This window comes from Taurulus bubalis, assembly GCF_910589615.1.
Source record: "Taurulus bubalis genome assembly, chromosome: 4".
NCBI classification, from domain to species: domain Eukaryota; kingdom Metazoa; phylum Chordata; class Actinopteri; order Perciformes; family Cottidae; genus Taurulus; species Taurulus bubalis.
Genome location: NC_136592.1, coordinates 24519930 through 24544699, shown reverse-complemented (window position 1 = coordinate 24544699; position 24770 = coordinate 24519930). Strand labels below are relative to the sequence as shown.

The following is a 24770-nucleotide window of genomic DNA, read 5'->3' as shown; positions in this document are numbered from 1 at the left end:
ATACTGAAAACCAGCTTGTAATTAGAATGTAGCATAGACTGAGAATACAACATTTCCATAATAATGTAGAATACAATATAAAACTAAAAACTTCCAATATGACCATAACGTTGAATCAATAGCTCTCTAAAACTGTTTCAACAAAAACAAAACATGTATTGCTTTGCTGTTGTATTAGACTGCATTGGTTTTAGCTTGATGTACTTAATAAACTGACAAGTGAGTCTAACTTATAGATCAGTTTATCGTTTCTTATTTACAGTCAGATTTCAAACGATTCGACACGGGACAACCTTTTTTCCCGAAGCAAAATAATTATAATTTTCATAAACAACAATCGGTTAAACGAAGAGAGTTAGAATAAAAGTTAACACAAAGGAACTTAAACTTCAGGCTTCTTCTCTTTTCGTTTCATAAATAGATTCCTCTGAAGTTTATCAAGGTGAACACAAAAACAGAAATACAAAAAAAGGTGACTGAAAAACTTAGCTTCATTGTTTTGTGTCAGTGTGAAATCAGTTTTACCTTCAAAACTAAATAATCAAATCAACTAAAAAAAAGTCAAACTTACTCAAATGATTTTGTTTAAATAGTTTTTATTCTGTTTGTGCATTACGGTTGGAATATGTGCCAACACAGATAATTACAGAAAAGGCAGTAATATCACAACAATAATATTTCTGCTGAGTTGCATCACTGACTTAATGTTTCGTTTCGGTTTTGTCAAAAACAGGAGAAATAACAAGCTGAAAGTAAAAAAATAATAAATATTTCACTGATACTGCAGATTCATATTTAAAAACACAGGCAATGAGTACATTTCCAAACCATTAGAGACGTGTCTGAGCTTTTGGGAAACAGCACCAAAAAAGAAACTTTTTGGTTTTATTCGAGTTGCAAGAAGACATTTAACATTTGTAGCGTGGCCACGATGCCAGACTGCTAAGTATTTATAGCTTCAGTTACATTTAAGGCCAACTTAATATGAATGAGTGCATGAAAAAGGAAGTCTTGGTCATCCCAGGATCTCCGCTGGCTACACCGGAACCCCAGATATATTGCCAAGCTTATAGCTGGTGGGTTTACAGACTGCCAAATGTAAAATGTTTGTCTGAAGAGTAAATGTTCACTCTGGATCTTGGGAACCGTAGTCTGAAAAAAGAAACCTTTCTACTGTATCTCACTGTCTTTTCTAGTTCTGGAAAAAGCGAGTAAGTTGACCTTGAGTTAAGATTCTCTTCTGTCAAACCAGATGCTTTGCTTTCAAGATGTTTCTGGAGCGGAACAACACTGTCAGAAATTAGGGAGCCAGCAATAACATCAACCAAACAAACCCATGAAAATGTAATTTAATATGCATACTTGCATGTTTTAGCCTACTAAATTTGGTACGCACACATACGTGCACTACATACAAGAATACGTATGTAGGATGGAGCTTGGACACAGCTTGGGATTTACCAACACATACGTCAGGTCAGTTCTAAAGGAAAGTAGATGTTCCTCAGGTAGCAACATGCTAAATGAACAGCCCATCTTGGCAATAAGATGCTCAACAATAAAAAATATTAAAAAAACAGACCTTGGCTTGGAAATCTTGAAGAGTTCCCAAATTTTGACCGACCCGATGGATGTTTGATTGTCCTCCAATCAACAAATGTGTTCTCACTTTCGGATGATTCACGGTCCAAAGGCCAGTGATTAAAACCAACCATCCCCGTGTCCCCTCCTCGCTGCACAGGACAAAAGCACACCGAACAGCGTGAGGAAGGAACTGCTGCTTTGAGCCGTTTCTGTTGCAGTTACATTCGTTTCCAGCGATACACACAAGTCACTGTGAGCTGCGCTTACTGTGCCTTTGTGGAAGAAGAAATGGCCTTTAATTGCACTTGAGCTCTATACATTTCAGCAGCTGCACACCAAGACTGTGTCAAAATATCTATGTCATTTAACCCATTAAGTTTGTCTAGAAATACATACAACTCACCATTTGGGTTGTCAGTGGTCTTAAGTGCACCGCCTTTATCAGCTGATCTCATTTGGCAATCAAATCAAACAGCATGTTTTCTGTGGCACTTGACACATCGTGCTTAAGTAAGGATTTACTAGTAAGTGGATAAAACAATATATTAGAATATAAAACGTGTAGGTTTATTAGAGATATAGTTTCTCTTCTTGTCCATAATTTCTCTTATTCTTAATGAAATCTTTGAAAAACTGATAGCCCCTGAATGAAAATGGAGAACTGCTTCAGCACAATTTCCTCTCCAACTGTTCATTCAATATCAGGCATGTCTGTGCAAACGGAAATAAATGAAGAGAAGAGTTAAAAAAAACAGGTTTAAACGGAGAGAAACCCTGGCTCCTCCCGAAGAGCGAGAACAAATAATCGGTTGGCCGGCATCAGAACCAAGAAAAGATGCATGTCAATATTTCATTGCACGCCGTAACGCTGCAGAGCTGCTTCAACGTTGATCACTCAAACACTCCTTGATGAGAGAGGCAGAGCTTTGGATCCACTTAATAACCAGACTTCACAACATTAAGGAATAACTGGATACAAATGTTGTAGTTCAGGAATAAAAAAAGAGCAATTATTGGGGGTGAGGGGGAAGTAATGCTGTTTCAACCTAAGTTTGCTGAGGTAATAGACTACTTCACTGGAAAAACAGGCACACACATGGGCAGCTCCTCACAGGCATAAACCTCAACATTCACTAGAGGGCTGTCAACAGTAAAGCACAAGACGGTTATTTGAGAGACCATCCCAAAAACAGAGCAGTTCTCTGCCAGCGTATTGCAGTCGTGTACTTTTAAGTTGCTCCACTGCTCCTTTTGATCAGGACCATTTACCTCCACTCACCAGACTGTGATGTGCTCACTGCGTTTCTATATATTCCCGGAAAAACGTGAGGACGAAGCTTAAGATGGAGACCCACAATAGAAAAGAAAGCGCAGACCCTTGTGCACTTTTTTGGATGCAGAGATTAATTGCAAAGTTCAAAGGATGTGAGCTCCTTGTTGTCCCGGCGCACAAGTGCTGTTAAATAAAAAAAATACTCACATAAAGCTTGTAACATCTAGTGACTTTTGTCCATGTACATGGAGTCATTTGTACAGTGCATATGGATGTACTTGACCCTGAAGCCTTTGATAAGTGTTCAAGGTTCAGGGTAAAATGTCCTGGTCCATCATTGGCGGACAACGGCAGGACGTCAGACGTGACCCTGAGCTCGTCTCTCCTCCAGACAGCGACAGACCCACATGGACACCACCTCGGCATTGCCATCGTTAAACTGCATGATGAAGGAATGGTCCTGAAAAATAAAAGGAGGACAGAGCTGGTAAATCGTTTCCCTTTAGAAAACAGGCAGCAGAGGACGTTTGGTTAAAATGTGTTTTAAATAGAATAAATACAAAACTTCAGAAGGAAATGTGTGTCAGTTTTTTTCTGCAGAACTTGGGTTGGCTTTACTGACAATAATGAGCTGAATTAAACATTAAAAGACAAACTTGTATGGCACATTTTCAAATTGAATGCAATGGCATGACATGCGGTCGACTATTATAGTTGAAAGTGACTGCAATTAATTTTTTGGAGATGGAAATTCCACAAAAATATCTCCTTTCCTTTTTTAATTTGGCCTAAAAAGGCATAGTTTGGATTTTTTGAAGTATGGTCAAATGAGGTATTTATCAATAGTCCGCGTGTTCTCGACAGTAGACGGCGGCTGGCTCGTCCCCAGTCTGGAGAAACAGACAGGAATGTCACAACGGGAACAAAGCAATGTTCTGCTGTGGATGAGGGCAGCGGCAAAATGGATTTTAGCCACCCGAAAAAGAAAGGCTCGTCAAAAAAAAAAGAAGAGTCAATATCTATTTAAATGTGAGCTACATTTAGAATATTTCCACCACTTTATCTTGCCGTCAGGCAACCCTTTCTGACAAGGTGCTGTAGCCGTTATATATCCGTCTGTGCCCTCTTCAAATCTCAGCAACTCCTGTATTCTGTGAGGTAAAAATGATTGTTTTAGTCAAAAGGAGTCTGAGGAGAGCAAATATAACGGTGCCAGTTCCCTGTCGGCTTCTGACTGCAAGATAAAGCGGTGAAGATATTCTAAATATAGCGTGCACTTAAACGGATACGGGTGTTTCTTTCAGGTGGATTAAATACGTTTTGCTGCTGATTTGTTCTATGCAATCCAAACTATCCCAAAGTACAACTGTACTTCAAAAACTACTAAACAGCTGAACTATCCCTTTAAATGCATTGCCAAACCAAATAAGACCTTTTACGTAGAAGACTAAATTTAGCCATAATGACCTTCACTAAAGTGTCAGGATTCAATCTCAAATTGTGCTGTAAAAGTACAATTATTTTGAAAATTAAATTTCACAATTTAAATAAACATTTTTGCATTCAGAAATATCACTATAATCTTACTCCTTATGTATGACCTTCAGAAAAAAAAATGGACTGACGTGGCCGTAAAAACAAAAGTAATGAGCTTTCTCATAAAACAGAAAAAAATATATTCTAACAGCCATCAAAGAAAGTTTATACCTATTCTGCAATATAATGTTTTATTATCAAACAGATTGGAGCCACAAACATTATCACCCCTTTATGTGAAGTGTTTGGTTTAGTTCTACTTGTATAATTATTCGAAAGCACGAATCAAGAAATAATAATAAAAAACAAATAAACTAAACAGGTACATCATTAAACCCTCTTAAATATTCATGTCCAACAGATTTGGTTTTAAATGCTTAACGTTTAAGTGATGGCTTGTCAGGGCATTTTAAAGAAATATCTTTGCAGTTTAATGATCTACATGAGTCATAACGGGGGTAAAATGAGCGTTGCAATAAAAAAATAAAAAAGGCAGTAACACAAACCATCTTTGTCGTCTATTTAAAAATAAAAAGCTTTTGACGATATTCATTCTTTATACAGTCTTAATCACAATCACTCCGTCAACAGTGCCAATACATTAGCGCTTGAAAACCAACAAACGTGTGTTCAGTCTCTGCCGATTGGAAGCCCATCAAGTTTGTTAAGCGCTGGCAGTGTTCACTTGTTACTGCTGCAGCAGCGAAACCGAGATGTCACATGTGATATCTCAGTGACAACGGTCCCAATCACCGGCCTCATCTGGGGGGCTACCCTGACCGGAGCCAGAGGTCCCAGAGGTCACACAGGGGTCAGAGGTGAGAGGCGAGGAGGTTGTAAATGAGACACTTCAACTGGGGCTGACCATGATTTTTATTTGTGGTGTCTAGATGTCCAATTAGATAAACAACGTCGTGGCCGGCCAGTTTAAATGAACTTGTCAACACTGATTTCCACGATATCGGTCCTTAACAACAAGAGACTGTCACTGTTAATAGGAGTTCAGCTCCACCGTAAGCTGGCCAGACACTGTGCATGTTATTTATTAATCTTGTGGGTTGTGTTAACTCACCACTACACGTTTGAATCCGCCTTTCTGCGTGGTCACATGCTCACACTATACGGATCAATGGACCCCGATGCTCACGCCGACGATAGCGTGGAACTCCTGGTCGGTTTTGCTTTTTGAGAAGTAAGGAGCCACAGACGTGGAGAAGATGCAGACCATATGATCGGTTTGTTCTGCAGCTCAGAGTTCAGTTTTATATCACGGCAAAGACTACAGTTTTAACCACAACATGTAAACTACAACTGCACTAATATGTATAATGCATCATTTGACAGCGGCCATTGAACCGAGGAACTGCTCAAAACTGCAAGACAAAAATTCGGACATTCAAGAATTCCATCTGATCCAGACTTTTTAGGCAAATAATTAGACGTTACAACTTGCGATCTCCCTCAAAACGCACAACAAATGACAACTCCATCAGGCAAGAATTTGGCCCAATTCTCAAATTGGTTGGGGGTGACCAATTATCAAATATCTGTTTTAAAACAGCATACAGCAGATGTATTATCCTCGGGAGTTGGTGGCCAAAAACATCTCTTTTGAGGGACTACAAACTCCACCTTGTTCACGAGCTGGTCGTTAACTTGGTCGATCTGAAATTCGGTGCTGGATGTGATTTCAAAGTGAACAGTGTTGTTTGTCAGCTGTTTTGTCAACGTTAAAATGCCCCCCTGCAACACGCAAACTAGTGCAGACAATGTAAGATTAGCAACAAAGTAGGCCACGCTGGGAGTGACGGTCCACTTTCTTCCTCCTGGGATCCTTCTCGTCTATTTGCGGTTACACTGGAAAATATGCTAAACTGAGGAATAGGCACAGAACATCAAAATAAAGTCACATGAAGGGTGAATACATTTGTGAGTTATTGTGCTATCGAAAACCCTTTCAGTAATCTACTTTGTCTCACTCTTCTTTTCTCACTACCGCTACTTTTGACTGTGATAGTTCAATCCCCACATATTTGGTCTGGGGTAGTTTTATATTTTAAAAAGGAACGTGTGAACACATTCCAGCGTGCTCTAATCCTGCACAAACTGTAGAGATTGTGAAGGACTGGGGGGAGCCCCATCAATCCTGTTGTCCTTCTAATGGGCAGCTGGGGTTAACACAGTCTGAGGTTAATTACTCTCATATCAGTGTGAGCGTGTGTGTGTGTCAGTATGAGACGGGTGGAATGGACGCTCCTGGGTGCCCCTATGTGCTGAATACCCATCTCATCAATCATTCTTCCTTGCCTCTGTAGAAAGGGCGTAATACCGAAATAAAGAAGGAAGTCCTGAGTGATGTTTTCTAAAAATCCAGCTCTTCACCTCTGCTCCAGAAATTAACCCTGACAGGCCAAAGACAACTTGCTGGAATCTGACCTGGATGGAGGTGTGTGGCTCAAAACACACACACATGCACGCGCACGCGCGCACACAACGGAAAGTAGGCCTGTAACAGAGAAAGCGAGAACTAGAAAAAGCCTACAAGAGAGATACAAAACATACAAGAAAAGTAAACTTATTACGTGGTGTATTTTGGTATGGAAAGTCACTAAATGGACTGCGTATTGAGTTGTTAACGACTGTTTCCAAAGTCAAGAACCAATCTAAACTTTTCAGCTAACATGGACAAAAAGTTGAAACATTTTCATACAGTGCTGAGAAATATGGAAATCTAAGCCTCTACAACTCCAACTGCATTCATTCATGTGATACAATCGAAAGCTCCGGAACAGCTATTAAATGGACTTTGCGAAGCCATTGTTTTTGCAGAGTTAAACTTAATTGTCCTTATTTAGTTACAACTTAAATTAAAAATAGCAACAGATAAAACTCCCTGCATTAATGAGGTAGCGGGCACACTCAGACTTTATGTACCATACACTGCTGTAGTTGTCCAGAGTGGCGCAGTCGGCAAAATTTCATCTGCTGCAAATATCAAGCATTTCTGACTTGACTGGAGATTTTTAGACATTTCAGATCGCTTATCTTTACAGAGCAGATGGCAACACGAGCTTCCAACAAGAAGAACACAGGAACCAGTCTCATGGCACCTTTTTGGCTCCGTCAAGCAATATGTACTTGTTCTTCTTTAGACTCAGGTAGCATGTCTGAGCTGTGAGCAGTCCAACCAACCAGTGATGCTCCTTTTTCTTTTAGTCTATTACTAAGAGTTGTAGAGGCAGATATTTAGATTAGATTTACATAAAGTCCAAGGAGACGAACATAATGTATCGTAGCAGAAATGCTTCTCCTTTTTCTCGGATTTGTTTTTCTTCTCACAACCCCTCAGCCAACCCAACAAAAAAGACCCTCAGGTTGGGAAGAATGCATCTCGACTGCAGACGTACAATTATATCAGAGATGAGCTCAAGAGTCTTTGTTTGGTGCAGACACAACAGGTGCACACACACACACACACACACACACACACACACACACACACACACACACACACACACACACACACACACACACACACACACACACACACCCCTCATAATTAAAATACCTGCAATTTAAATGAGGTATGTGACATGTAAGGAAAGAGTTATAAATACAGAGTGTATAACTACTCCTTGGTTGGGTCAGTGAAGGTGTTTTGACTTTCTGCTGTCACGGTGCGTGGACAGAGGTGAGATGGGGGGAAGGACTCATTTAAAAGTTACATTAATCACCGTCTGGCCATCAAAATGGGATAATCACCTGCAACTGCTCTGCTCAAATAGAAATGGCCTAAACCCAGGGGAAATTCTACCTAACTCTTTAATTGTTTGAAGCCTTTGAAGGGTCTGTTTAATCTAAGATTAATTTATGCGATTTTAAATAACTCAATGTATGATTAATACGCTCAAAAGAAATTAAAAGGAGTTTGAGGCAATTATAACAAGAGGCTGGTCATCACCTCATTAGAATAGCGTTGGAAGAACAGTGTTTGTCAGTGTGTGTGTGTGTGTGTGTGACAGGGAGAAGGGTGAAGAGGTAGAGAGAATAACTAGGTCTTTACAGATTTGCATGCTAATCACTCGCTCCCTCTGGAAACTGGCTGGCATTGGTTGGTGTGAACAGTGTGTGTGTGTGTGTGTGTGTGTGTGTGTGTGTGTGTGTGTGTGTGTGTGTGTGTGTGTGTGTGTGTGTGTGTGTGTGTGTGTGTGTGCACTTTGGTCAATCAGAGTGCAGAGGAAATGGAGGGACTTTTTTTTCTTTCGAGAGTTACAATGCTCTAAACTTAATGGTCCAAGCAACTAATGCTACTTTCAAATCTATCTGCTGCTTTCAAAACTGTTTGCACAGTGAGGCAGCACTTTCTCCAGATAGCCACCTGTCAATGAGCCACAAAACTAAATGTTAGGCACCGGAATGGAAAGAAGTAGTAAAAAAAAAAAAGAGGTTGTAAAACAAGAGAGCCAAGCGGAGTACGAGCAGCATCACTCTCACGGCCTAGTTTAGTCCCCAACCAAGTGTACACAAGAGCAAAACGTCCACCGCAGCAGCGGACGGGATTCATACTGTGGAAATGTGTGTTTTAGAGGAGACATGTGGTAGTCCAAACTTACAGAGGTAGTTAGCAGTGACCAGGAATGTAACACTGGAAGAAAGTGAGAGAAATGAAATACTTTCTTAAACTTACTGACATTCTTGGTGTCAGTGAACCTTATAAGATATCAATTCATTATGGTTGAATTATCATTTCAATGATAAAGTGACCATTTATCTTTATTCAGTCGATTTTCTTTTTACACTTGAACAAAAAGAAACCTTGATTTGGTCAAATCAAGGATGTTGGATCGACATAAAAGGAATATTTCTTGTGCCAAAATTCCCTTTTTTTATTGCCCAAGAAGTGTAATTTTGAATACAACTCTCATTTAAAATGACGTGACCCAACGGTTGCGCAGCAGTACCACACTGCAGTCCCTGAATGTGTGAATGGGGTTCATGTCGAAGAAGACCCATGGGTGAAATGTGAAAACATTTGGCAGTGAAGGTGCTGACAGGAGAGTTTAGGGAGGAGGAGAGTGATTTGGCACAAGTCCGAAAAGAGACAAGCGATGATACATAAGCATGCATGTGAAAATCCTTTTCGCACATCGCAGCGATGTAAACACCTATTCCTCAGACGTTAAAGCTGCTTCCAAAGTTTGAGACAAGATAAATAGAACTCACGCAAGACATCACACACAAAATAAAAACCCACGTATAGATGATTAAATGTATAATATAGTCTGTATTTGTACAAACAAGTGAATATAATGTTTTTTTTCTGCTCAGAAATTGTGATGCGCAACAACACAACATCTTAAAAAAAAATGTCTTTAACAGAACCATGTGATGACGTGAAAACCAGGACAACAAAGACGAGCTCCATTACAGTTAAAAGAAGGCTTAATGAGTGGCTAAGTTCCTAAATAAATACTCAGGAAATAAAAAAGGACCGTGTGTGTATGCGTGTGTCTATTCAGCATCTATGTATGTGTGTGTGTGTGTGTGTGTGTGTGTGTGTGTGTGTGTGTGTCCATTTGTGTCCGTTTGTGTCCGTTTGTGAGTCAAAACTAGATTTAGGGACAGTCAGACACAGCAGAGATTTCCTTTGTGAAAAACCATGGGGCTCATCTGGTGTCTCCGGGGTTGAAAGGGGGCTACGAAATGTGCGTGTGTGTGTGCGCGCGCCTATGAATAGAAAAACAGAATAGGAGGGCTGCATTGACAAGGGTGCTAAAAGGCTGTGTGAAGGCTGCTGGCTGGGGAACGGGGGATGATGAGAGGGGGGCTGATGAAATGTCCATCAAATCACAATCAAAGAACATACGGCTGTGGGATCATCACTTTGGTTTTCTTTTTCTCTCATACACACAATTTAAAATATGCAAAAACAAGCACATAGATACGCAAAATAATATTACACCAAACACTATATTTTCTGTCTTTCCTGCACTAAAGCTAATTAAATAAGTCAATAGGCGCTTGCACACAGACCAGGCCTCACATTGAAGGAGAAGGGGAGAGAAAGACAGACGGTTTAGAACCAAAAGCAAGAAACCTCAGACAGGATGGGTCATCACCAAATACCTGCAGCCAACGGTCCTGGGAGCGGGCCAATGGAAAGTCTCCTCAACCGACCAACGTCATGAGCTTATGATGACAGGATAAGGTGTCCACAATGAAAGATGCATCAGTATAAGGGGAGAAAAACACACCCTCACTTTGCTCTCTGATGGCTCATCATGCGCTTCTTTGCTAATGGACTTTGGAAGAAAAAGAAGAAAGACCTCTTCCTGAGGTATTGATGAGCTTGATACAGTCAGACAGTTAGATATTTATTCATCATGAGTCATGGTGTAAATCTGCACAACATTTCCATTGGTGTTAAGGTATCAAATTACAAGCTGCTGATTAACTGATGATGGGCTGCCGATCGAAACTGGGACGGGTTTCAATTGATCGTGACGACCGGCCGATCAGTTTTATATTTCACTCACTCACTCACTCATGCACGTCATCAATGGGAAAGTTCTTCAGCACAAGTATCACTTATTGATTATTATTACTTGTATGTCCTCAGGTGGTCACTGTTTGTGGGGTTCTTGCAGTTTTTGTTTTGCGTGAGCCCACCAAATCAAATTCCTATCAACTGTGTTGAAATTACATTTCAGTATTGAATCTTGAAAATAACTTTTGTATGTTCCAAAGAAAACTCCACAGAGTCCCTTTAATACACAACTACACCCGATTCACCCGAATCACACACAGAAGAATTACACCCGAGTAATATTGCTGTGGTATTTTTTAAGCAACAATAAAAAGATAAATAAATTGACCAATTAGTACAAATGTTTTATCTAGCCCCTCAATGTTATATATTCAGACTGGTTCCTTATAATATTGCAGCTGGGCCTGAGTTTCCGTAGGTTTTCACATTGTTGGAGAAGCAAATTACAAAATTTATGTCAGAGAAAACGATTCTTCATGGTAGTAAAGTGACGTAATTTTGCATTGACGTTTAAAACCTCCTGCTGTAGTGCACCCTGCAGCCATTAAATGAGGGAAACACATCTCTTTCATGCTTATTCTGTTTCTTTAACTTTCTGTGAGCACAACTTTGTATTGTCCATGCTCTCTCTCCCTTTAGTCATGATGGGAACATACTTTTCCTTTTCCTTTCACTGCACAGCACGAAGTTGAACTGATTAGGATGAAATATTAATAGTACGCGCGCACATAGCATCCAGTGCAAGTGGTTGTCGCACACTGTGTCAAGCTTCAGGGACAGAACCCATCAAGCGCTCGCATGCAATCAAACAGCAGCCCTTTAAAGAACGTGTAATAGGATAAAATCCAAGTGAAAATAATGACGTCAATAAAAGCTATACCAGTGATTAGAGAAACCACATGCTGAAACCTGATGAGCAAACTAGAGCTACTAGGTGAGTTTGTATAGACATAAAACAACATTATTTGCTCAGTGTCTACACTGTTGTTATTTTCCTGCATTACCTTCAAGGAGAAATGAGTTGCAGCGATAAAAAAAAAGAAACGGAGATCACTACGGCACTTTCTGTAAAGCAGAGGGAGAGGAGAGAAGGAGAGAGGTGGCTAGCTGCATTAACATACAGATAGAATAGGTAAAGAGTTTTAATGTACTCAGGAGGCTGGGGGAATGGGGAGGTGGAGTGAGAGGTGGGGAGGAATAAGGGAAAGAGGAGGAGGAGAGAGAAAGACAATCAGCAGCCTGGCGCCACAAAGGCAGGCATCCATGACCTTATATCTCAGTTCAGAGGAGGAAAATGAAAGGCCTACAGGAGGACGAAAATATAGGTAAAGGAAAGACAGAGAGAAAGAGAGAACGTGGGAGTAGAAGAGAGAGAGAGAGTGAGAGAGAGAACTGTGAACATTTTAAAAAAGAGCACAGGGACCACAGTGAATTTGAAGGAAGTGGGGCAGAGGAGGAAGAAAGTGAGAAAAAGGAAACATTGACAGGAGTGATGAAAAACACCACCATGATGTGAGCCTTGATGACCCGAAGCATTTAAAAACCAAAAGGGAGGAGAAGCGGCGTGTGGTCGATCCAGGGTCCAGGATCAGTTTGGGATCGGTGGAAGACTAATATTGTCTGATAAATATTGGGAGCTGATATTCAGTGTGACCCATGTCCTTGCATTACTTTGTGTTGGAATGAAGCTTTGGTTGTGAAACCAAGTCATGAAGGACATAAGGAACCACAACGAGACACTTCCGTCTCTCTTCAAAAACAAAAACACTTGAAAAGACACGTGAACTGTGAAAAGACTCAGAGAGAAGAGGATGTAGATCTGAGTTTTCAATCAAACTAAAAACACAACATCTTCTCCAGAATATGGAGAGACACACTAGTATTACCGATTGGAGTCAAAGGTGTCAAATTAAAAAAATCGAGCAGCTCAACACGATCGCAAGTCTAACTTCCCTAAAAGTGACAGTGCGTGGTCTCTCCTTCCAGAGAGCCACTTCTGTCTGCAGGCTAAAATTCCCAATGAGTGTCTAGACAACGTTTCCCTTTATTCCTCCTTTCTGGTGTGAGACTGCGAACATCCAATCTGTTAGCAGCTCTGCATTTACACCCTCCATCCCCACAACCCTGCGCACCTCCTCTCTCTGTGGACCTAACTGTCGCTGTCCTTGGTCCTAACACAGAAACCGCAGCGTGTTGCAACTCTTAAAAGGCAGTTGGTGCAAACTGCCGTGGCCTTGTGTGCAAACGCTAGAACAGAGCAAAACCCTCCAGCATTGGGAGGGAGGCGTGGCTTCTGTACTGCTCATTAACAGGAAGAGCGGGAACTACGTGAAGTCTTCTCCCTTATTTATAAAACTCTACTGTACCAGAGTCACAGGGCAAATAATCCATGGCTTTGGTATTTTAATATTTATCAATTTGATAATTTACAGCTGCCTTATACTTAGACAGGAAGTCTTAGCCAAGTGAAAATAAACACGTACATGTATGTACAATATTAAGCCAGTGAGAGATGGTGCAACAGACTCGTGTTTTTAATATTATTAATACCTTTCTATATATTTTGTACACTGTGGCATCTTTCACACGGTCCTAATGTGATAAAGATTTCATATTTAGACCAGAAAGAATTGTCCCCGAGCGTGCTTCATCTGTTGCTCAGAGTATTATATTTGGGTTTGAGTGAACATTGGAGCCGGGCTTTTATTCAAACGCAACATGTTTTGCTGAGGCGTCATCATATACAGTAGGCTATGAAGACCTTTTGTACAGAGTTTAATCGCTGGTATTCTTTTATTCAAATATGTTGTAATGCTCTCTCAGTCCTCTTTATGTGCATTCTTCATTCTCACGCTCATGTACGACAAAATCTTCTGGATTTCAATTATACAATAAAAAAATGATTTATCTTCATACAGTATTCAGAATATTTAAATTTTACTTTATGCGTGTGCATTTTTTCCTATTCCGATTATAAATTTCAGTGAGGACATACTGTATAAGCCACACACTGACGGAGACTATTCAATGTAACCTGGATGTTGTGTAGGCTATAAAATAGAAAATATACATGAAAAGGGAAAGGTGGTGTGTAATAAACTGGAAAACTGACTAAGTGATTGACATTCATGAATAAAAGAAAACAGCACACAACTTTTCGGAATTGGAGAATGAATTATGTTAGAAGTTAAAACGAGTCAACATGGGCCCACTCTCTTACCGTTACATGCACAAAGACAAGCAGACACACACTTCATTTCCCCTTGCTCAAATGTTCATCACGGTATAAAACTTCATTTTGGGAAACAAAAATGATTTAACTATTGTACAACAGCTAAGCCTGATTAATTCAGGGCGAAACCAATGCAGTGAATTTAAGTAATGATTCCTGAAGTAGGTCTCCGTCCCACCTCAAGGTTTCTCATTGCTCTCCCTTTGACATCTTTCATGGGTAGGCAAATGTTCATTACTGGTGTTTCCACATAGCAATCACAACTTTGAGGGTCCTTGACCCAAAACACCTCAATCATTGCAAAAAAAATATAATTGTATATTCCAAAAGCTACACACATAATCAAATTATGTTTAATTGAATTTCTATTGGAAGGCATGAATATAACCACCGTCTTTACACTTATATTTTGTGGTCCTTGGAACTATATAATGAAAGTCTTGTTTTAACTTACCATGAGGTTATTAGGGGCAGGCCTTTCTTTGGGTTGCCGCCGCATACTGAAAAAGAGAGACACAAGCAGTGTACATCAAAACACTATTCAAACTGTGTTTGTAAACGTGTAAGAGATGCTTTTTTTTTTTCAACAGCATCATTTTAATTTATAAATGACTATTCAAGAGGATCCTTTCATGGCACAGAATGAACTGAAAGCGAGGGCCTGACAGACAATAAAGACCACAGCCTAACAACACAGCGCATGTAGTTCAAAAAGAATCATTTAATTAATATTTCAATTAATATTTCTTATAATGCAGAAAACTAAAATTGAAGGAGTTGCCACATTCATTCAGTGGACGTGTGTGTGCTTCTATGAGTATGTATAATGGGGAATTAGTGCAGGGACCTGTGTGCAGTTCACCATGTAACTGGTTTGTGTATCACAAAGATTGGGCCACGGCCTGCTAAGAATAGCCTGTGAGAAGATAATGCCAGACCTGCAGCAAGGCAGGGCAGGGCAAGTACCTCAGTCTGTCCTGAGAGAGAGAGAGGTGCCCTGTTTGAGTAAATAAAGCAGGCATGGGGGATAAACAACAGATGGTACAACCAGCTAGTGAGTGTTGCGCGCACACACACACGCACGCACGCACGCACACACACACACACACACACACACACACACACACACACACACACGCACGCACGCACACAACTTGCATGTGGTTTGGGTATGTATGTCGATGTTTGTGCAACTGTAAAGGTTACAAGAGGCTAATGAATCGGAGGCAAACACAGGGTAAACACTGTCTTTGTCCTGTTGCATGAGATAAACCAATCATTCCTTGGCTTTTTATTCAGTATCAGCAGCACTGGGTATCCTAGTTAAAACCATTATAACCACAGTGCATTAACACACAGGCAAATGCACTTTAATCCCATTGTATTACCATTGCACCTTTCATTCATTGAACATAATTTTGTTCGTCTATGTCAAATGCAGCTTGTGGTCTTTGTAATTGTTCAGTCTGGCTTTGTGGGGCTCAGGTCTGACTGTGGCACACATATTATGCTATTATGAACTAGAATCACAAACAAACGCACTATGCAAAAAAACGCAAAAGCCATTGCAAACAGACACGATGCCGTTTCAAATCTGAGGGTGTTAAATAAAAAAGATTTTGATGTCCGTCCTTCCAGAAACAAAGCATATTAAACACTAACTAACTCACCACTGAGTGATGAAGTGAACAAACTTCTCACTGAACTGGCCGACAGGAAGCACTGGAGGATCCTGTGGAGAAGAACATAACTATTTACATAACAAGAATAATTTTATACTGGGATGATGACAACTCTTTGCACCGACTGAAGGATCCGGACACTTAACTGCACGTGACTTAAATGACAAAATAAAAACAGATTAAGAGTGGTTTACATCAACAGGGATGTGAACTAAGATTGACGTCAGCTATAGTTTAGATTAATTTAGTTGGAAAATATTAAACCCAATTTAAACAAAATCCTACCTGTGTTGTGCAATTTAATTAAACACTAGAATAATAAAACAAGTTTAAACCTCCATAAAAAGCTGAATTGGTAGTGCTTTAAAAATCTAAATCATCATAAACTGTTGGAGTGAAAACCTTTCTTATTTTGCTCTTGGGTAACTGTTAAGAGGACTTGTGCTCTAAGACCAATGTAAAAAAAAATCTCAGAATTAGACCCGATTAGTTGGATAAAATATAAAATAATTGACCGTGTTTTCTACACTAGAGAACAATAGAAAGAAGTTGAACAACATAGACACTACTGAAACACAGAGTAACATTATAATAGAGTTGCAAGATCAACACTAATTTAACAATTACTAACGCAACATAATGTTCAAAGAGTATATATTGTTGAAGAGCCTGGAGTCAGTGACGCTCAGAGGGAAGTATCTTTCTTGTACAAACACTTTAGTGTTCGACCTGCACTCGTTATCCTCTGTATTCATGGTGCATTGAGTGGTGATTGGCAGTCAAGTTAATGTGCAACACCTGCTGGGTGACAACATTTGTCCTGTTGGGTCAACCAATCAACAAAGTTGGCGATTCAAAAGGGGAAAGTTCAAATGTAAAAGACACTGCTGTATATTAAAGCGGTCATAGTTTGGATTTCTACCACCATTTGATTTACTTTTTGTGTGGACTCTGTACAGTGGTGTTCAGAGTCCACCCAAAAAGTAAATCAAATACATATGGAAACACATTTATTCTGGAGGCAATCTCAGTGGTGAACAGACCTGACCGATCTGAAACAATGTTATGTTTTACCTCTGATAAATGTTCATGCTGTTACAGCTGGCACACGGAAAATCCACCAAGGCACGTTTATTATTCTTTTAATTTTTTTAAACGAGTGTTTTCAGTCAGTTCGTCTGTTAATACAATACTTCATTGAGATTTGCAAGATGCGCCATAATGATTAATATACCTTTTTTTGTGTGTGTGCAAACAATCATACTTATTTTAGCATCCTTTTATTTCCCCATAACAGTTGTGGAGCGACTCACTGGCAGACTGTATGTTTTCAGAGTTTGGTTAAAGAAAGAGGTAGTGGGGAGAAAAAGTGACGCAATAACACGGTTTGGAGTAGGAAAAGGTTGTTTGGATCCACTTTACAATGCTGTGGAGAGAAAGTGAGTGTGAAATGTTGTAGGAGAAAAACGTGAAGCTTTCAAATTCAAATCTCAAACGATACGATTAACTATCTATTTTACTGTAAGCAATTTATGTATTTTACAGCACAACCCTTCCTGCTTTTCAAAAAAAGCAGTATATATATTTTTTAAATCATTCATTATGTCAAAAGAAGCCAGAACCAAACTGTTCAAACTACTAAAATGTTCATAGTTCTCTTTAACCATCGAGAGATTAACATTTACTCAAAATATGAGGGTGATTATATTTGACTAAAACTCACTTGGACATTTCATCCCAGAACAACGACTAAATATTGCTGCCAAAACAATAACAATACGAATGTGTGTGTGTGTGTGTGTGTGTGTGTGTGTGTGTGTGTGTGTGTGTGTGTGTGTGTGTGTGTGTGTCAGGCTTGTGACATGTTGTCAATGGAGGGTCTCTGAACCGTGTCATGTAGAACAGCTGGGCCAGACTGCCCTTCTATTACTGCCCCTCACATCCTTACTCCATCCATTCCCCTATTCCCACTGTGCTTCTTTCTTTTTGCCGGTTGTTAATATTTACTTATTTTACCCTTAATGCCCTTGGAGAGAAAACTCGGACCATTTCATAGCAAAAGCAGTATCAAATTAACACCTGTATTCTCTTTTTCTTTCTCAATGCCATTGAACTTCGGAAGAGAGCAACAATTGAAATGCTGTGTGAAAAGCACAGATGAGCATTTTCTTCTTTTAACATCTTCCTGTATGAGCCACTGATTGTTGAAATGTAACATCCTGTATCCTGACACACAGCATGTGCACCAGTCCAATGTTTACCTGAGATACAAGAGGTAATATCAGACAATATCAAAACTAAGTTAACCAGAAAAGAGTAGGTGTTAAGTCCTATAAGATGTACAATATGCAGCAGTGACATCCAATGATATGAACAAAGATACGCAAAGTACTCAGATATGCACAAAAATCATAAAGCCTGGGTCCACAACCAAGCGTTTATTCAAATGCAGGGAATTAAACCTCTTTACATCCGAAGCCCCGCTGTGCCATTAAAAACACCTCTGGGCAGTGTTCGCTATTCCTTAATGCTCTGATCGGCAGGCTCCCGCAAAGCATGATGCATGAACCCATTTAAATTAACAAAGGAATGGGTTCCCTTCTAATCTCACTACACTTCACAGTGCTGCCGCCGCTTGGATGAGCAATATATCATAGCGAATGCACACACACACACACACACACACACACACACACACACACACACACACACACACACACACACACACACACACACACACACACACACACACACACACACACACACACACACACACACACACACACACACACACACACAAATGCCCTTGAGCAATGCACACCACAAGCGTGTACACTCCGTTTAGAGGGAGAGTAGCAAACAATTTGCAGCCACTGTACTATGGTGTACACCCACACGCACACACACATGCGCACACACGCACGCACGCACACATGCACACACACACACACACACACACACACACACACACACACACACACACACACGCGCAATTGGATCAACTGGACCCCACAGTTTGCGTAAAGTGTAGCCTACACAAATCAATTTACGTGTTGTGTAAGCTCTGTATCCGATACAAAATCTCTCTCGGCACTTTCCCCACATATTTGCATGCACCTTTTTGCAGGCACACATACACACACACTTATGCATGTATTCGTGTATCCAGCAGAGAGGAACAAGGCTAAAGCTTTGATGTGGCAGCAGGCGGTGGCACAAAAGACAAGCAGGCTGATGAAAGTGGCTGGTCTGTGCGAATTATTCCTCTGGTTGTCAGTGCACTCCACTATGAGACGGGACACACACTACGAGGGTACAAGGGTACAAGTAAATATACATGTCATTGGCATGAAGCAATTATTAGGCAAAATTAGATCAGTAATTACAGGCTTGAAAATAAAGTGGGAGTTCTTTATTAGTGGAGCCACTTGCTATTCAGCACACATTAATGGCACATTAATGAGGATGGACAGCGGACAGATGGTGGGAACAACTACAGAGAACTTCTTGTTCAAGACATTTTTCTTCTCTGCCATACACTAATACCAACACACATTTCAAAAGATGCACTATATAAATTAATTGAAATTGAACAACCATGAGGTTAGGGTTGGGCGATATATATCGATAAAAACAACATAGAAATGTCAAGCATTTGTATATTTCTTTACATTTTTCTTAATAACTAGCAGCTGAAATGCAATCCAGCAATATGTGGAAAGCTTTCTGTCAAGTTTGTCACAACCCGGTCCCGATTACAGACACGTCGTGATATATATCACGGGATATGAAATGTCCTATATTGTGATAGAAGATTTTGGCCACATTGCGAAGCCCATCATGAGGTACCGCTGTCTTACTTGAATTGTAGACAAACATTACAAGTGGTGAATGGTGTCACATAAACAGGCCACGGTTTCTAAAAAGCAATATTGCTTTTCAATTTTTTACATGGCTAGATACTGCTAGGTAAGGGAGAAATTGTGTATTTGTAACTTGGGTTAACTGCCTTGGAAATGTCCATCTATCTGGTAAGCGGTGACTTGCAACCACTTTTTGTCTTCTCTGTTACATTTGACCTTCTACTGAGGTCATGATTTGACTGAAGGTCACTCACTTGCCACAAAAAAATATTTCAGAATCTTTGTTCCTCTGTGTATCCACCTTTAAATATGAAATTCAAATTGTTATCTCCTTATTTATCTGTATTTTTAGGTTAAGTCACACACAATATCAAAGCATCACAGCCAAAGAAAAAGGTATTTGGATCACATCCACAGTATGTACTAATGGGCAATACTTACTAAATGTTAATGAGTCAGATATAACATATCACATCTGCCAGGATGTTAAAGTCAGGTGTGTGTCGCTCAATTAAAAATACCTTAGCTTTAAATTAAAATACGCCATGTTATCAGTGACAGTTCACGATGCCTTTAAATTCTACAAGTTCTACTATAAAGATGTTAAACTGTATTTGTTTTTCCCAGCTAAAGGTGTGAGAGACTTCTTTGGCTAAAACCTGAATACAAAAAAATAACAATAATATAACCAAGATAGTAAAAAAAGCATGAATGACCTTGAGATCAGGTGTGTTTTTTATGCTACACAGTAAAAGCCTGACCAACTTGGTTCAAATTAAAGGTCACTATCAAATATAACACCTGGGTTTGTGAGCATTCGTAGACTGGGCGCTGAGATTGGGATGGACTTTGAAAGAACCCGCAATAAAGATTTTTTTTCTCATTTAACTGGATTGTTGGTACCGAGTTTAGTTATTACGCATGATTATGTCCCAGTGGCACCACAGAACAACAGGGGACCAACACAGTTCAGACGGGCCACAGTATAAGAGTCATCATCGACCACTATAGAAAAAGTTATGTTTCATAAATATGACTTTAACATGTTTACAGCAGTGCAGCGCATGGCAACCTACTATTAAAGGCAATCCAATGGGATGAAACAATCAACAGTGTCAAATGCTGAGCTGAGATCGAGAAGAAGTAAAATCGAACATAAAATCTTCAGCATGAGCTGTAAGAAAAAGATTGAAATGAGAAGGGTCATGACAATGTTTGTTTACATATGCAAGTGAGGTATTATATTATCAAATAGTTGTTAACTCAACATCATCATCGTCATCAACATTGGATGAAGCCAGGTTCAAAATTCTTGTTTTGTTAGAGCTAAAGGTTGTTGTACAGGGCATTTTGGATACATCTTTGTATCACTCCATAAATCAGAAAGTACTCCAAATGAACATAAAATAAAAAATAAAAAATGTCCCCCATATTTTTAGGAACACAATTTCATATAAATCAAGCTATGGATGACATATAAACAAACTTCTCGATAAACAAACTTTGGAATATAAATAGGAATTAAACTGGAGACTAAAGTGGAGATTTTGGCCAGACTATGAGAACAAACTAATTTTGAGAATTAAGATATGTATTGTAAAATTCCATCCATTTTGCAAGTCACGACGACAGGTGAATAGGGGAGGAAAACGGATTTAAAACAAACACTTAAGTGTATTTTTGAGGATTTATTTCCACTAGTCTAAAGGAAGACACGTTATTGAAGTAAAATAGTCTAAAAAGAAAAACCTTGACCAGTGCATGCAAAACAAGGTTTCTGCCTGAGTCGTCTTCCTTTAACGAGGTTCTGAACTTCTTTGGGTAGTCTACTGCACATGTAACTGAATATACATCCTACCTCTAGTGCAGTCCTCAACCTTTGAAGTCTATCTGAGCGACTTCATCTTTCTAAAGAGTGCTTATGCTCTCTTCTCCTCCTCCAAAGTGCTGCATTAGCCGGGATAGTAAGGCAGTGCTGCTCGCCGGGGACAACATAAATGTGCTCTCGCCTCAAGGGGAGGAACAGGACAAGGCACAGGAAAAATAGCTTTGAGTGATGCCTCTGTCTAGCTGACTAATGAACAGTTCAGCCGAGGTCAATCCATTACAACCAAAAGCATTTAATTATTAATTACGGCCAAAGCTATAGGCAGTTAAGGGCAAGTGACATTGTATGTTGAATGTGCGCTATAGCTGGTGAGGAGGTTTGGGAGGCTGGTTTAGGCTGCAGAGCTATTGTGGCATTTCTTCTATTAGTGCACGTCAGCAAATAACTCAAAAAAAGGAAAGAGCGAGAGGAGGGAAAGGTTGCGATTGCTGCTTTTGAGGAAAAAATAAGCAGTGTGATTTTACACATTCATGTACACTGACATAAGAAAATGATTTGTCCATGCATCAAGAAATCAAAAACGGTGTGTGTTTATATGTGTGTGTGTGTTTGGAAAAGGAGAGGGGACATCAGACGTAATCGAGGTAAACTCATCATGAATAGGGTCATAAAGACGACCGACATCACTCATATTATCATATACTTCTGTCTATTATCTTTTTTGCTGGGGTTATTTAAATGTTAAAATGAATGACAAGCAAATTGTGAAATTGTTGGAAAGTGGAAGAGATTGAATGAAAGATGAAGGGACAGTTACATTTTAGGAAAGAAAATGAAAAAAGAAGGCCTTTCTGTTTTTACAGAGTGATATTTTGTTTAAAATCTTAAGAACCGTCAACCGTGTGTGTCGGTTGCGGGTTTGTTTGTTGATTTTAGTTGTTTTTTGCATATTCCCTTTAGTGAATAGTCCTGGTTAAACAAATGCTTTGGTATTGGCTCTGTAGTACACTGCATTCAGAGCTTTGTTGCTGTATATGTGTGTGTGTCACTCATGACAGGTCCAACCTCTACAGTAATGTGCGTGTGCATATGTGTATTGCCTGAGGCAGTTGCATAGGGTGAAGGGTTGAGTGAATGGGGAGCAAAGCCGCCTGAGTGGTTTGCTTCATTAGGAAACAAAATATAAGCTTTCCGGGCCATTAGGACTGACTTTAGATGCAAAAGCACATAAGACGGCGACTCACCTCATCAACGATGCATTGCAGTAACTGGAGAGGCTGGAAGAGGAGAGACACAGGGAGATGAAAAAAACATGCCAGCCTACATGGAATTTCTTGGCAATAGGGAAAATCAATAGTGTGATAAAACAAAGTATCTACTTAGATTAATCAAATGCAGCGAGCTCAGGCAAAGCAATCCTTCAGCTTCGGTATGTTTTTATTATTCCATAATGGCACCTAATGTAATACCAGCAGTTTATCCACAATCTAATATTTCATTGCAAAAAATGCAATTTTAGTGGGGGTTTTCTTCCAAATGAAAGAGTCAACCAAGAGTAACAGACTATAGTGTGGGAAACCTCCATTTTCTTTATTCCGATTCTAAAGAAATAAAACTTACCATTAAAGATCCTTGATTTTTCTGAATCTGTAGGATAAGACAGAGAAGAGGGGACGAGGCAATATGTAATTAGCGTGTCATAATCAAGACGTTGCACTTGGACACATTATGATCACTAGGGGAAAATTATTGCTTTCCTGTTGGCAATTTGTGAGTATGCGTTAACACCATTTACATAATGAAAACACACAAATGTTAATGGCCTTCTTCTCATTTGTGGAGAATGGGGGTAAAAGATCCACTAATGCTAATTTTCAGAGTAGTACTTTATTCATACCCTCCAGGTTATGGAGATGTGCTGGGATAACCGTTACAAACAGCAAGCTTTGTAATGAGCGTGCTCAATGTGTCGATTTCTCAGGTACAGCACTGACAATAAACTGGCCAGGACACGGTAAGTTACCTGCATAATGACGACAAGAGGAGAGACAAGAGTTGCCAGGAGAAAAAAAAAAGTGATTTGAGAGGGCATCTTTAAAAAGGTGCAGTGAAAAATAACCCCAAATAACTAGTGTTGGGCTTGGAGATTACAGGAAACAAGAAATAGAAATACACATCTTGTATGTAATTGACTTACGAAATGCACTTTCTGTGGCCACTCAAAATCAATACATATGAAAGTAAAAGAATATGAGCATGAAGAGGAACTTTTCATTGTGAAGATCTCGACACTGAAGATGTGAGATACTGTCTTAAAATGTAAGTGACACTGCAGTGAAACTACAAAAAGCATTTAGTTTTCCTGCGTGAAACCCCCGGGGCTGAATTCATTAAAACAATCAGTTTTAATTTTTGAAAACCTAAATTTATACCACCACCATATAGACTAAATTATAGAAGCCCTGAAAACTAGGCTCAGCTAAATGTCTGAGAATGTTTGGTAAATAAATTGCTCATTTCTCCAGATCTTTTGACAGTGCATTAGAGCACTTATTGATTCACTCAATTAAATACAGGTTTCCACACTCTGCAAATACCAAGAGACTCCTAAACTGCCTCTATATCCAGTTTTGCCTGATTCAGACACATTAAAGGCAACTATGGAAAACGAATTTGTTCAGAAATAATTACTAGGACAAAATTGCGTGCTGCTCCAGGGGTTGAAATTGGATAGTGGGAGACTAACTTATTCAAGCATAATTGAGCACTTATTCTTCTTGTACGAGGTAGCTTGACCACATATCAAAAAGAGAGCTTTAGAAATGCCTCCTTATCTTTTCCTCTGAACAGTCTCATCACTGTGGGCTGATTATCTGGGAGACATTATTATCTGCATGTTCGTCCTGAGACCAACCATTGCTTAATTAATATGACATTTATACTAAAAGACTTTCCAATAATTAATTTCTTCCCATTTTCCTCTGATACCTGGTCTAATAATAACAAACAAATGTACATTCGACAAGCAAGGCTGTTGTGTTTCTTGCAGAAGGTGTGAAGGAATCTGCAGGACTGTATTAACCGTGTGTCTCACTAATGACAAGGTAGTTGTGTAGAACATCGGCATTCGTTAAGTATCGCAGTGGGCCCGGCGTGATAATAAGAAGTCACAAATGTGGGATAACAAATGATTTTTTCCTTTCAAGAGCCATTCAATAAACACTT

General features: G+C 39.6%; 1 protein-coding gene across 1 annotated transcript in view; it reads right to left on the bottom strand.

Moving 5' to 3' along the window:
• Nucleotides 1-3215: 3215 nt before the first annotated feature.
• The window catches only part of map2k5 (mitogen-activated protein kinase kinase 5), a gene marked incomplete at both ends in the record, with an annotated part of 48616 nt that continues 27061 nt past the window's right edge, over nucleotides 3216-24770 (bottom strand). Inside the window, 5 exons of the mRNA XM_079216475.1 lie at nucleotides 3216-3317; nucleotides 14627-14672; nucleotides 15843-15904; nucleotides 22790-22822; nucleotides 23166-23192. Coding sequence (XP_079072601.1) covers nucleotides 3216-3317; nucleotides 14627-14672; nucleotides 15843-15904; nucleotides 22790-22822; nucleotides 23166-23192 — 270 coding nt within the window. The remainder of the gene's footprint in view (nucleotides 3318-14626; nucleotides 14673-15842; nucleotides 15905-22789; nucleotides 22823-23165; nucleotides 23193-24770) is intronic.